A 13,021-nucleotide genomic window follows, 5' to 3' on the forward strand; every position below is an offset into this window, starting at 1 on the left:
GGAAAATTACAAAGATATATCGACAAATCTGAGCAAGATAACACAAAATGACCCTACAATAACATGTCGTCGAGATAGACAAAATACTTGTCAAAGAAACCAGGTGTATATGTTGTAACGATGTCCTTTTGTTTTGTTTTTTTAACTGTAAAGTAAACCTAAATAAACTAGTGCAGAGCGTGGTTGGATAGTTTTCCTTGAATTTTATTTCGATTTAATTTCACTATTTGTTAACAAAATAACTACAACACGCATCCAAATTACTTTCACTATTAAGGGATCAAATTTTAATCGTTCTTAAAATTTAAACAAAAAAGCCTTACCTCCAAAATGACTCTGTGGATATACTGTAATCCCATGTTGTTTTCAGCGAAGTATATATTTTTCCCGGATGCAGTCAAGTCCAGATTCCATGGCCCTGAACCATAACGGACCTCAGTGGAACAGTTCTGCAAAGTGGACCACATAACAACCATATGCCTAACAGTGTCCCCATACGCCAAGTGGGCTTGTCGTGGAAGGCATAGCACTGTCAAAATGAAATATAATTTGTTTCTTGAAAATGCAGTTTAAATTTTAGTAAAGCCACGGCTAGGGTAGGACAACTAGGACAAAATTCCGGAGGCCCACAACGGTCTGGGATCCCATCGCAGAAGAGAAAAATATTTTGTAATTCATAGGGGACTACTGGGAAAAAAATTCCTAGGATCCACAAATCCTGTCCAACGACCATGAATATATAGACCATATATCACAATGACGAATTAATAGTAGTATGTGACAGTTTCTTAATTAAAAATGCAGTGCCCATTACATAATGCGATCTTACTAAGGTGCAAAGACAGACAAAATGGCAGACACATTAGCAAAACATAAACAAATAGAAAGAAAACAAGAACATATTGCGACCTATTGCACGCGCATTTGCAATGACAAAATGACAGGCCAACACTCACATGAATGGCATTGTGATCTTAACAGCAATAGAAAGAGACAGACGGACAAATATGTTCAAAAAGGGAACAGACAGAAAGTCAAATATAATATACAAGATCATACCTGCATACTGATCTCGCAACTGTGTATTTTTTTATATCTCAAAATTTACTTCTGTTTAGAAAAAGGACTAAACTTTGAACTTAACTTGAACGCTGCCCATAACCAATAGTCCATTGCTACCCTCTCCGTCACCCTCTTCGATTAAAATTGTATCAGCTTTGTGTACATTAACAAATCGAATCACAAATCCTCACGCTTTTTATTACCATACTATTAGCCCCACCCCCTGGTCACCCCCTGAAAAAAAATTATACAGGGTCATAACTCCAAAATCCGTTACATGTATTACTTGTCTTCTTGTGCATATAAAGTATGGTCACACAAAACAAAATATTTGACAATGTCACCGTAGTTCAAATTTGTATTACATTTGACATCTGACCTATCTAGTCTCAAGGCAGCCACGAGGTAAAGACCGAGTTCCATTAATTTCTACCAGTGGTTCTGGAGAACATTTGGTAAAAGTACGGACGATGGGCGGACAGACATGAACGGTGATACGGAGTGTATCACAATATAACCACGCTTTACGTTAACACGTGGGAATAACTATTTACAACTGAATACCATAGTTACCATACATGAAACAGAGTTGCCTGATAGTAAAAACGCACACTCAGGCGTACAGAAACGCAGAAAATTTTCTGCAAATAGTCTGTACAACATCCAGTTAAATCTGAGAATTTTATTCTCTATCTTTCCCACCTCCATCCCCGCCGCCTCAATCGTCTTTTGGTGACAGCAGCATCAAAGTCGACCGGTATTAAAATCCTAGGAAAGGCAGATGAACCATCACAGTCGTGATCGGGACTTGAACTCGTTTTTCATCCCCTACTCAGACCTGAGTCGTATAGTATACATGATTCCTTATGAGAACAATTGCTTGTTTTGTTTCAGTAATATGCGTAAAGACGTCTTTACAACAACAGGAATTGCACATAGACTTTAGTGTCAATATGACTTTGGTCAATTATATTCAAACTTCGTTTAAAAAATCTACTCTTACAAAAATCTACCAGAGCCCTTGACGCCTTTAAGCGCGATACATTTAGCTGAAGTTCCGAACCAAAATGACGATACGGTACTTGGAATAAATCTACGTTATTAAAATAGTTTGCATGCAAGTAAAATAATATAAAAAATAGGAAATTCTGAAAGTTCTGTTCATACCCTCTTCTAAACACAAGAGTCATTCGATGGCACTGACTCTTTACTATCCACAAAGAATTTTCAAGAATTCAAGATCATTTCTTATTTTTAACAGCTGACCATCTCTGCTATTCTTCAGCGATAAGAGTTTCAAAATCAGACACCGTGCCAGTCATATTAGATTTAAGATCGGCACCATTTTAATTTAGGATAAATTAAATATGATTAGATATGTTTTTGTGAAAACTCTATTTTATACAATCATTAATTCATGAGAATTAGCGAAAAGATTTTCAATATGTTCATTGTGACAGTCACATCTGAGGTCAGTTTGGCACTATTTTCAATCAGGAACAACTATATATCATATTGATTCTTCAGGTAATATCGATATAACTCTCCATTTAGGATCCGTGGCAATATCACGATTTTCAAGATGGCTGTTAGGGTGGCCATAATGGATGCCAAATCAATACCATTTTGGTTTAGGACCGACAACACATCCTAAGTTTTCTGATGAAAACCCAGTGCTGACATGACTCGACCTTAAGGAGGAGTACCAATTAAGATTTTAAAGACAGCTGCTCTCGGGATGTATTGGAAATAAGATTGACACAATTTATATTTAAAACCAAATAGATACCATAAGAAGTCGTCTGGTGAAAACCGAGATGACTTTCCATTAAGAAGGAGTAGCAATAATAAGATGTTAAGCTGGCTGCTGTGATGGCCATACTGGATGTAAAGTTTTGACAAGTTTTAGCAATAAAAAATAATCGTATTGCTTATTCGACTGACAGTTGATTAACCATTTATACCTATTCGGGATTACAGTGACGTAATGATGTAATCTATGTACTTCTATAAGTTATTATTTATGTCAATGTCAATTTTCTGTTGTGCTCATTTGAAGTCACATGGACAAAATACAGGCACATACACTAACTATAAGGTGTTCAAGTTCCATACTTTGTATGAAACTGTACTACAATAACAAACAATGGCTACAAACACCATATTCTGATCCTCCAGATAGGACCCAGCGTAACATGCGATATCCTCTTAACAAATGCTGAACGTGCGTGACATACATCAGTCTTCTATTTCAACGAGCTATTAGGATAGATGGAGTGAAGAACTCTATAGTGGGCTTTTATCTGATTACCATTTGTATAACGTCCTTGGTGAGTCATAAAACGAATGTAAGGACCATAAAACTCTTCACATATGTGGTATCCAAGTTAGTGGATTTGATCTCCATCTCAGCCCTTCTGTGGTGTAGTATGTTTTCTGATTTAAGAAAACCGTGTAAAAATCCAAGTAGTAAGCATACCATCACATGCAAAATCAAGGTCTCTAGCTTTGTTTTTAAAATGTTTGTTTTCAGTAAAGTAGGTTGTGCGCGCAACTCAGAACCGTATGATCAACATGAGAAGGAATGATGAAATAAGAAGCAAGGAATGCATTAGATTATTATATCTGTATAGTTTAGTGGAAATGAAAGACGCAGAAATTACTGACATTACACCACCTCCCACATTTCCCTTAAAAATTTCCCATGTACGAGTCTTGTACTCTTAGACCCACATTGTGAGCCAAAGCGATCATTTGACCCCAGACCTTTTAAATTCAGACTCCCTACATCCTTTTTTCCCAAGGCTAATTCCAATTCCAATTTACTTTTCATAGAGTACACTAAGAAATTGGAGGACGATTTTCAAAGCTTGCTAAATTTCAGTTATATCGATTTTTGCTTGTATGGCCGTTTCGGCTAATACATGTAATAGGTTTTCCGTTCTTTCATAACAAATACAGTTCGTGAGGATTGCAAATGATCAATATTATAATTATCTCTGGACAATGCAAGTTCTGGGGAAAATTGGGCAAACGACAGCAATAAGTCATGATAATATCAGTGTAATAAGGCCATTATCTGACAAATATCCCAATCAGAAAATTGGATGATGATGAGGTCTGTGTTATTTGAATGAGTTATTTGGTATTATTAGCTACATTTGTGGAAGGCTTTCGTTATATTGATAAATAAAGTGGCCGCAGGCACGTATTATCATTTACCGCATGTAAAATATTTGTAGTCTGCCATAGTTATTATAAGTGTGCAAAATATTTGGGTGCATTTTCAGAAACTTTTAATGTTTTCAAATTCAGCCTCCTTCCCTTCGCCACGTCGTAGCAAGCCACAGGCGATATTCCGCCACTCTCCTTTATCAACCGTGGCTCTGTTGCTGATCTGATATTGTTTACTTTTTCATGAGTGCTCAAAACAAAATATGCTGTCAAAAGTACAATTTAACAATTTCCTAACATCAGTGAAAGGGCCCGTTTTATCAACCAGTAGGTGACTGTGCTTTGAAGAGAAACTTCTGATTGGCTCATTCAACCAGCGTAAAAAAAAGGGCCGTTTTGGAACACAATAGCAAGAGAGAAAAATCTGCTCGACCTCGCTGTGATTGGTTAAACAGGTTTATGCATATTCATTAAGAACAAGGACATCACCTGACAGCTACGGGTGATTAAAAAGCTTAGCGAATAATCGCCAGTGGCTTACGTCGATGCCCTCCCCTCTCCCCGCTCTCTTTGTTTTGGATGTAATTTTATCTTATTTGGTGGGCATGGCCCCTCTGGGCTACGAGATAACACGTGAATGCATCACTTGCAACAAAGGCTTTCTTCTGCACTGACTTGTTTTTTTAACCGTTTCAGAATAGTACTCAATTTCGTGTAAGTTATATAACGCCACTATGACTAATAGGTGATTAATTTAGTCAGTGCTATATACATAATATGCTGTATCTAATTGAACTCCATATTTTTGCTATCACTTTTGTCTTCGTAAAAATTTTATTTGTACGCATAAGCTAGTGTACGGTTTCGTAAATTAAGAACAAAACCGTCTATAGTTGTTAATAAACCAAGCCGTGCACACCAATACAGATGCAAACGGCCATCTAATGAAACAGGAAGAGGTACCAAACACCAGATTCGGAGTCGATACAATACACTGATCTGAATGTACCAAATAACAACCACTCTGATTTTAACACTTAAAGGACCTTGTTTATTCACCGGATTTTACAAAAACTGCAGGCCATAGTCGGTCAAATTTTGATTCATCTGATGCTTTCTGATTTTCCTGACGTTTTCTTATTTTTCTTCACATAGTGGTCGTTTTCAAACTGGGTAATAAGCAAATAAATCATTAAATTTTAAAATCAAAATTGTATCTTTGCATGAAACATTTATTACAGATTGCTCACTTTTTAGAGTTAAAAAGAAAATATACCGCTGAAAAAGAAAAAGCTGGTCAAAACCAACTTGTGCGATTGGGGAGACAATGCATTTTTAAAACTGTGGAGTAGCTACTATCCTAAGAGCATAATCCCCTGCTACACCATTGTGTATCTAGTCGAACTCCGGTTGTTTTAAATCGTTTTAATTTGGTAAGGTCTCTATCTATATCTATAACCTAACGTACGGTTAGATAAATTACAAACAAAACAATCAAGTTGATGCAAAAACACATACACAATAATGCAGATGCAAAGAGCGACCTGACGAAACCGGAAGCGATACCAAACACCCGGAGTCAGCCGATGTGCATTGTTGAGATAGCTACGAGATACATGTCGACGGTAACATCGTCACCTTTTTTCACAGAGAACCTGGGGCAAATACAGGGTCCTAAAAGGACTTTCCACTGCGGTGGTTTTCCAAATACTAGGCGTATCTAGCTACTTTTGCAAACCGAACGCACATAAATAGCTAAAATCGGGAGAACAAGCACAGATAACCCCATAATCTCAGCACTCCAAGCATAAAATATAGAGCACAAATACTTTACTGAATTTGACATCAATAAAATCATATAAATATTTAAAATAAACAATTGCCAACTTACTTTTAGCTTGGTGATTCTGTCGTTATTTCCAATAAAAATGTTGATTCAAGTTACCGAAAATCGCATTTTTAAAATAAAAAAAAAATCATATATTTTTGGGATACATACAAACTGTTTATATATATATATATATATATATATATATATATATATATATATATATATATATATACACAAATACTAGTCTACTATGGAAAGTGTGAGTTGCAACAGTTACTCGTCCCTGTAGTCACTCCATTCGAAACAATACACTTCCCCACTACTTACACTTTCTACAAAAGGAACCATCTCCCTAAAAGAAACATATAAAAGACAAGTTTTAAGTGGTATTCACGTTTCACTGAAACCTTTAAGTGATGTGGTTGCAATTTTAATATGAAGAATTTTCGGTTACAACGAGCTATCAAATATCTTTATGAGTTAGGAGATAGATAATATCCAAATTTCTTTCGTCTAGTTCGACAGTGTAACGGTTGCTCATTACAGTGTGTGTGTGTGTGATTGGATTTTGAACGTAGCTGTAACATATTTTCAGTCATATCGCTACGATGTCTGCAGAGTGGCAGTTTATAGTGATGTCTAGCACTGGGCATCATGCCACAGACAGGATGTCCCACCCAGTCACATTATCCTGACACCAGGCCGACCAGTCCTAACACTAACCTCTTAAGGCTGAGCGCCAAGAGAGGCAGCTGTTAGTACCATTTTGTAAGTCTTTGGTATGACTCGGCCGGGGATCGAACCCACGACCTCCCGCATCCGAGGCGGACGCTCTAACCACTAGGCCACCGGAGCGGTCTGCTCAAGACAGTGCGTGTATGTGTGTGTGTTTGGATTTTAACGTAGCTTTAACAATTTTTCAGTCACATCGCTACGATGTCTCCAATGTGGCAGTTTATAGTGATGTCTAGCACTGGGGCATCATGCCGTAGACATGATGTCCCATCCAGTCACATTATTCTGACACCAGGCCAACCAGTCCTAACACTAACCTCCTAATGCTGAGCGCCAAGCGAGGCAGCTGTTAGTACCATTTTTGTAAGTCTTTGGTTTGACTCGGTTGGGGATCGAACCTGCGACCTCCCGCATTCGAGGCGGGCGCTCTAACCACTAGGCCACCGGAGCGATCAAGACAGTGCAGCTTTATCAATACCTTATCACGTCAAAAAAATGACGCCATCAAATATTTATATAGTTACGTAATTCGTTTTAGCCAGACAAAATGTAAGTAACTTGAATTTGAAAGAAGAATTCCATCACTCAGTTTCCACCAACCTTTGTACTAAATGATCCATTTCAGTTAAATCCCATCTTCCATGGTGGCATAAAATGAACGACTGCCGCTTGGCCTAAATAACTGAAATGTTTTCTAGGCCACGACCCCATTTAAATTTTGACCAATCTGCTTTTGCTGTTCGACCTTCGAGTTGGAAGATGACAACGACATCACTAACTGGTTTGGTTTCTGTGAGTATGTGAATGACTCATCAGGAGATCAAAAACAGTCATTTCCTGTACTTCGTCTTCGCATGTAGTCTCTTCAGACTGAAAAGACTGTCATCGGTCCGGTAATATAATGTTAACTGCAATGTCAGAATCACGGAATGCATTAGTAAACATGGCAGAGAACATCATCCTGAAGAAGGCTGAAGACAAACACACATTCTTGCTTGACTCTAAAAATTGGTGACATGGAACGTTCAGATGTATGACCATTATCGCATACTCGAACAAGCACGTCATCATGCATCTTCGGTAGTCAAGGTTCCGATGTGTTACCATGTGCACACCTTGGCGGATCATTCAGATGTTTCAGAGCTTTGTCCTGGCGACATAAACTGGATTTCATGAGTTGTCTCCTTTAGCATGTAATGCCAATTAACCAATAGCCTGTAACAGCTGTGCATTGTACGTCTGCCGAAAATGGCGGAGGCAAATAATTTCAAATGGATATTTTGTAAGTTTAACATCGAAACTATGACTATATACCCCAGAGAAGCCATTACATGTGTATTTGAGGGAAATGATTATTTGTACAAGCACGGATCGGCTATGGAAAATTGTTTATTTATGAATCCATTCCAGTTGTGCATTTACCACGTCTCGATCTTGTAGGAACAATGTTCACAAGTTTGAACAGTTTGATTCTGATTGGATGCAGTGGCATGCCGCCGCATGGAATGAAATTCACAGACCAAAATCACTGAAATATTTGAACAATCCGCCAAGGTGTAGATAGGGTTAACACATCGGAACTTTGGCTTGCAAAAATGGACATCGTGGAACTGTAGCTGCGAATACCATTGAGAAATCGAGGGCTGTGTATGAAACTTTCAACATACTATAATCATGATCTTTCATCATATTAGTATTTTAAAAAAACCTACACCGCCTAACTATTTAAAGATATAAAAAACGAAGTCGCCTTCATTTGCTACTAGCTATAGACTGATAACAAGCAGGCAAATCTAATGAATGTAATCTGCAATTGATACACACGTGATTCAAAAAGTCATCAACTGGGCCAGGGAAAAATATGTAGTAAAGCTATATATATATATATATATATATATATATATATATATATATATATATATATATATATATATATATATATATATATATATATCTATATAGTGTGTGTGTGTGTGTTCGAATAATTTACAATGTATATTGGTTGTAAAATCGATCCTTTCCAAAGTTAAATCATGTCTGCATTATGAAATTTATTTGTTTGCTCTGCACAAAACTTTCCAAATCGAGCAGGTGGAATAATGCTGAACTGAGATAAGCATGTTAGTTAATACCTTGCTGGAAGGAACGTGAAAACTAATGTGACAGTCAGAACAAAGGAATCTATCGAGCGATGACAACCTACGTGTCAGTGATATCAGCAACATGAATGTAGCTCTTTATTGGCGTTATTTACTAATAAAAGCAACATGTGTCGTTGACGTACTGGCAACAGATGGCGGTTTCACACTCATCACCCACGCCACCTAGCGGAAGCTGATGACACTTAAGCAAGTTTTAGGGACACATATATGCTGCCTATTATGATCTAAACAGTCTATCATCAGTTTGATGATTCAGAATTAAAAAAAAAAAAAAATCGATAAGATATCCGTAGTACTGCTCAGAAAAGCAATTAAAAATAGCCATTGTAAAGGACGTGTTGTCGTGTCAGGGATTAAGAGGAAATGGTTTTACTCTATTACACCAATATATGAAACAGTCATCAACACGTAGATCAAGTTTCTCTCTTTACGCTATTACCTTTTGATTATATACATGGGTTATTAACATATGGATTAAATTCCATACGTGAGTGACGAACATAATCTAACGCAGTTTATCGATGTGTTAACATAAGAAAGTGAATGGTGCAGTTTTTTAAGTATAAACAACTTTAACAAATTTCGGAGAAAAAGATTGGTGTACGGCAATTTATCATACTATAATTTGCCACATTTTGAAGACAATGGCCACACATCAGACTGTCCAAAACCTCGTCCTACTGGAATTGCCATGAAATCCTGTTTTCATTCTAGAAAATTGTTGATATATTGTAAAACCAAAATCGATCCCATCCACCTCTCTGCACTTCAAGCACAGCACAGGGTAATTATTCTGGTTCACAATAGTCCATTCCAGTTTGATTAAGTAAACTAAGAAAGAAACAAAACGTTTCTACATGTCAGTGCATCCCTTAGAGATACAAGACTGAGAGTAAAAATCTTCTTGGTGTCAATACTGGGGGTAAGAATGAGCGAAAAACTAACTTTGGTATCAAATCTGGGGGTCAAATTAAACATTTGGGGTCTCTGAAACACCAATGAGGGTAAAGGGAAACGTTATAGTATATGTGCAGTCTATCCACAGTTGATGTAAGACCATTTGCATGTGCATAAATTGTGTGGCCACTTACAATTCAAATCAAAACGTTCATTATAATGAATTAATAAAACATAAATTTACCAAGGCATGTCAGATTAAAATTATAGAATACAGTTTTTACCTATGCACCGTTATGTTGACAAACAACATACCTTTATCTTCGTCGACGCTTCCACGTACTGCAGTCACAAACAGTGTAAGTAATGTCACATACGTTCCGACTGACATTTCTTTAAGACCTTAAACTTCCTCGAAATAACAATCCACCAAGAAGAAAGAAAAATATTCACAAAGTATCGTTTCTTTCGAGTTAATGTATGTCACTTGCTCATTCTTTTTGATCAGTTACAAGACAGGTCTTCCCAATTTAGTGAATTATGTCAAAGCATATATGACCCATGCACTTTTCGATATACTTATCGCTCTGCTGTTAGGATGCTGCAGCGGAAGTGTCTGTGATAATATGCACCGTCTTATAATACGCGAGCGTTTTGTCATATTAATAGACATGCGCAGTTATGGAACACGCTACCAGCTGTCGCCCGATAAATAACCATAGGCGGACATTCAGCAGACTAAAGGCTTATCAGCGGCAGGGAACACGACATCGTTTTAATTCTTTTGTCAGTTGCAGATTTTCAGCTGTTAATACTACAACACCACCCATCTTTATTGCTCTCTCTCTCGCACGCACACACATGCACAATTTTTAAAACGATATGTATTATATGCGTATTTTCATATTGAAAATATCAATAAAACTGTTAGAGGCAGTGGTGTGCTAAATACACTGGTCAACAGTGAAATCATTACTGACTTGAAAAGGCCCTAATCTGTAGTATTTTGGTGTGCCGAACACGAATATAACCGTGAAAAATTTGTATTGGCTCTCGTTTTGAAGATATTCATATACCTCATTTTCTATGTTTCACTGTGTAAATTTCTCCAGTAGGACTGCAGCAACATCCGGAATAATGATGTAACATTGCATAATACCATCATGCTCACATCATCCACAGTTGATTGCATCATTTTCTGATGCAATGCAATACTAATGTCATGCGGCTGCTGAAGTAAGTTGACGTCAGCAGTGTACTATACATGTGTAGGCCTATTATACTAATGCCAGGCGGCTGCTGAAGCTGACGTAAGCAGTGTACTATATAAAGCCCAATCAGATAGGTTCAGCATTTAAAATATTTTAGACGTTGTGCGAGACAGTTCAAGCTACTGTTACATAAAACTTATTATTTTATCCATTTACGTACAATAAAGAACAGTAATGCCTCGAAAGTGTGTTAATACCGCGGACAATTTTTGCTATATTTGTGGGGAAGTGACATTTGCCAACCAGAAGAAAAGTATCAATTCTCAAGTGAAGAAGGCATATCATCTTTACTTCGGATGCAAGGTTGGTGACCAAGACAAGCCTTGGGCTCCGCATATATGCTGTGCTACATGTACAACACAGCTTTCACAGTGGTTGAATTGCAAAAGGTCATCAATGCCGTTTGCAGTCCCAATGGTGTGGAGAGAGCCAAGCAACCACCTAAATGACTGTTACTTCTGCTTGGTTCCTCCTCTTTCCGGCGGAATAACGAAGCGAAAGAAGTCGAGAATAGTCTACCCAAACATTCCGTCTGCATTGAGACCAGTTCCACATGGTGAGGGACTTCCTATTCCAGAACCTCCAGCAGAATATTCTCTTGATTCATCTGACGAAGACAAAGGTGAGTCGACCTGTTCTTCTCCTGGTCCATCAGCATGCAGTGATCCAGATTTTCACTGTGGTGCATCATCAACCCCACACAGAATAACACAGGAAGAACTAAATGACCTGATTCGTGATTTGGACTTATCAAAGAACAAGGCAGAATTGCTAGGATCAAGACTCCAACAATGGAATCTTCTAGAAGAAGATGTCACAATTACTGCATATCGAAAGCGCCACCAGCAATTGGAGCCTTTCTTCAGAAAGGAAAGTAATCTGATATTCTGTTCCGATATTGAGGGCCTCATGAATGCTTTAAAAATCACTCATGACCCACAAGAATGGAGACTATTTGTGGACTCTTCGAAACTGAGTCTCAAGGCTGTGCTTTTGCACAATGGAAACATTCTTCCATCTATTCCAGTAGCGTATGCTGTCCACATGAAAGAGACATACGATAACTTAAGGCAGCTACTGAATTCCATTGAGTATAACAAGTACAGCTGGCACCTCTGTGGTGATTTGAAGGTAGTTGCCCTTTTAATGGGACTGCAGCAAGGATATACAAAATACATGTGTTTCTTATGCGAGTGGGATAGCCGAGCAAGGGAAATGCACTACATGAGGAAGGAATGGACTCACAGGCAGAATGTAGCCATTGGAGAGAAGAATATCCAACACCCAGCTCTGGTTGAGGCTCAGAAAATCTTGCTACCACCCCTTCACATCAAACTAGGTTTGATGAAGAACTTCGTGAAAGCCATTGACCGGACTTTGCCAGCATTCCGATACCTGCATGAAAAATTCCCTCGACTCAGCGAAGCAAAGATTAAAGAGGGAGTTTTTGTGGGTCCTCAGATTCGAGAGCTTTTCAAAGATGACCGGTTCAACAACTTGCTGGAAGGTGACGCGAAACAAGCATGGAATGCTTTTCGCCTAGTTTCTACAAACTTCCTCGGAAATGTTAGGGCAGAAAACTATAAGGAACTAGTAGAAGACATGTTGATGAAGTATAAGAAACTTGGCTGCAATATGTCTCTAAAGATTCACTTCCTTCATTCCCATTTGGATTTCTTTCCTAGCAACTGTGGTATTGTTAGTGATGAACACGGCGAACGTTTTCATCAAGATATCGCAACAATGGAACAAAGATACCAGGGAAAATGGTCCACTACAATGCTGGCTGACTACTGCTGGACACTCCTCAGAGATGCTCCCGAACAGCTGTACAAGAGACAGGCGAAGAAATCTAAGATGTAGTCAATGACTTGATTTTTTATAGGTAG

The 13,021-nt window shown here is 38.0% G+C and overlaps 1 protein-coding gene across 2 annotated transcripts in view; it reads right to left on the bottom strand.

Moving 5' to 3' along the window:
• LOC149782906 (acid phosphatase type 7-like) overlaps positions 1-10,787 on the bottom strand; it is a 48,062-nt gene extending 37,275 nt beyond the window's left edge. The window contains exons 1-2 of one of the 2 annotated variants that reach the window (XM_089934463.1): positions 10,177-10,787; positions 324-529 (exon numbers count right to left, since the gene is read on the bottom strand). In XM_089934463.1, the coding sequence (XP_089790589.1) occupies positions 324-529; positions 10,177-10,252 (282 nt within the window). In that variant the 5' untranslated portion in view covers positions 10,253-10,787. The remainder of the gene's footprint in view (positions 1-323; positions 530-10,176) is intronic. The other variant, XM_089934461.1, reaches the window with a different exon arrangement.
• Positions 10,788-13,021: the final 2,234 nt, after the last annotated feature.

This window comes from Sinohyriopsis cumingii, chromosome 15, assembly GCF_028554795.1.
Source record: "Sinohyriopsis cumingii isolate HCF-2022 chromosome 15, ASM2855479v2, whole genome shotgun sequence".
Lineage (NCBI taxonomy): Eukaryota > Metazoa > Mollusca > Bivalvia > Unionida > Unionidae > Sinohyriopsis > Sinohyriopsis cumingii.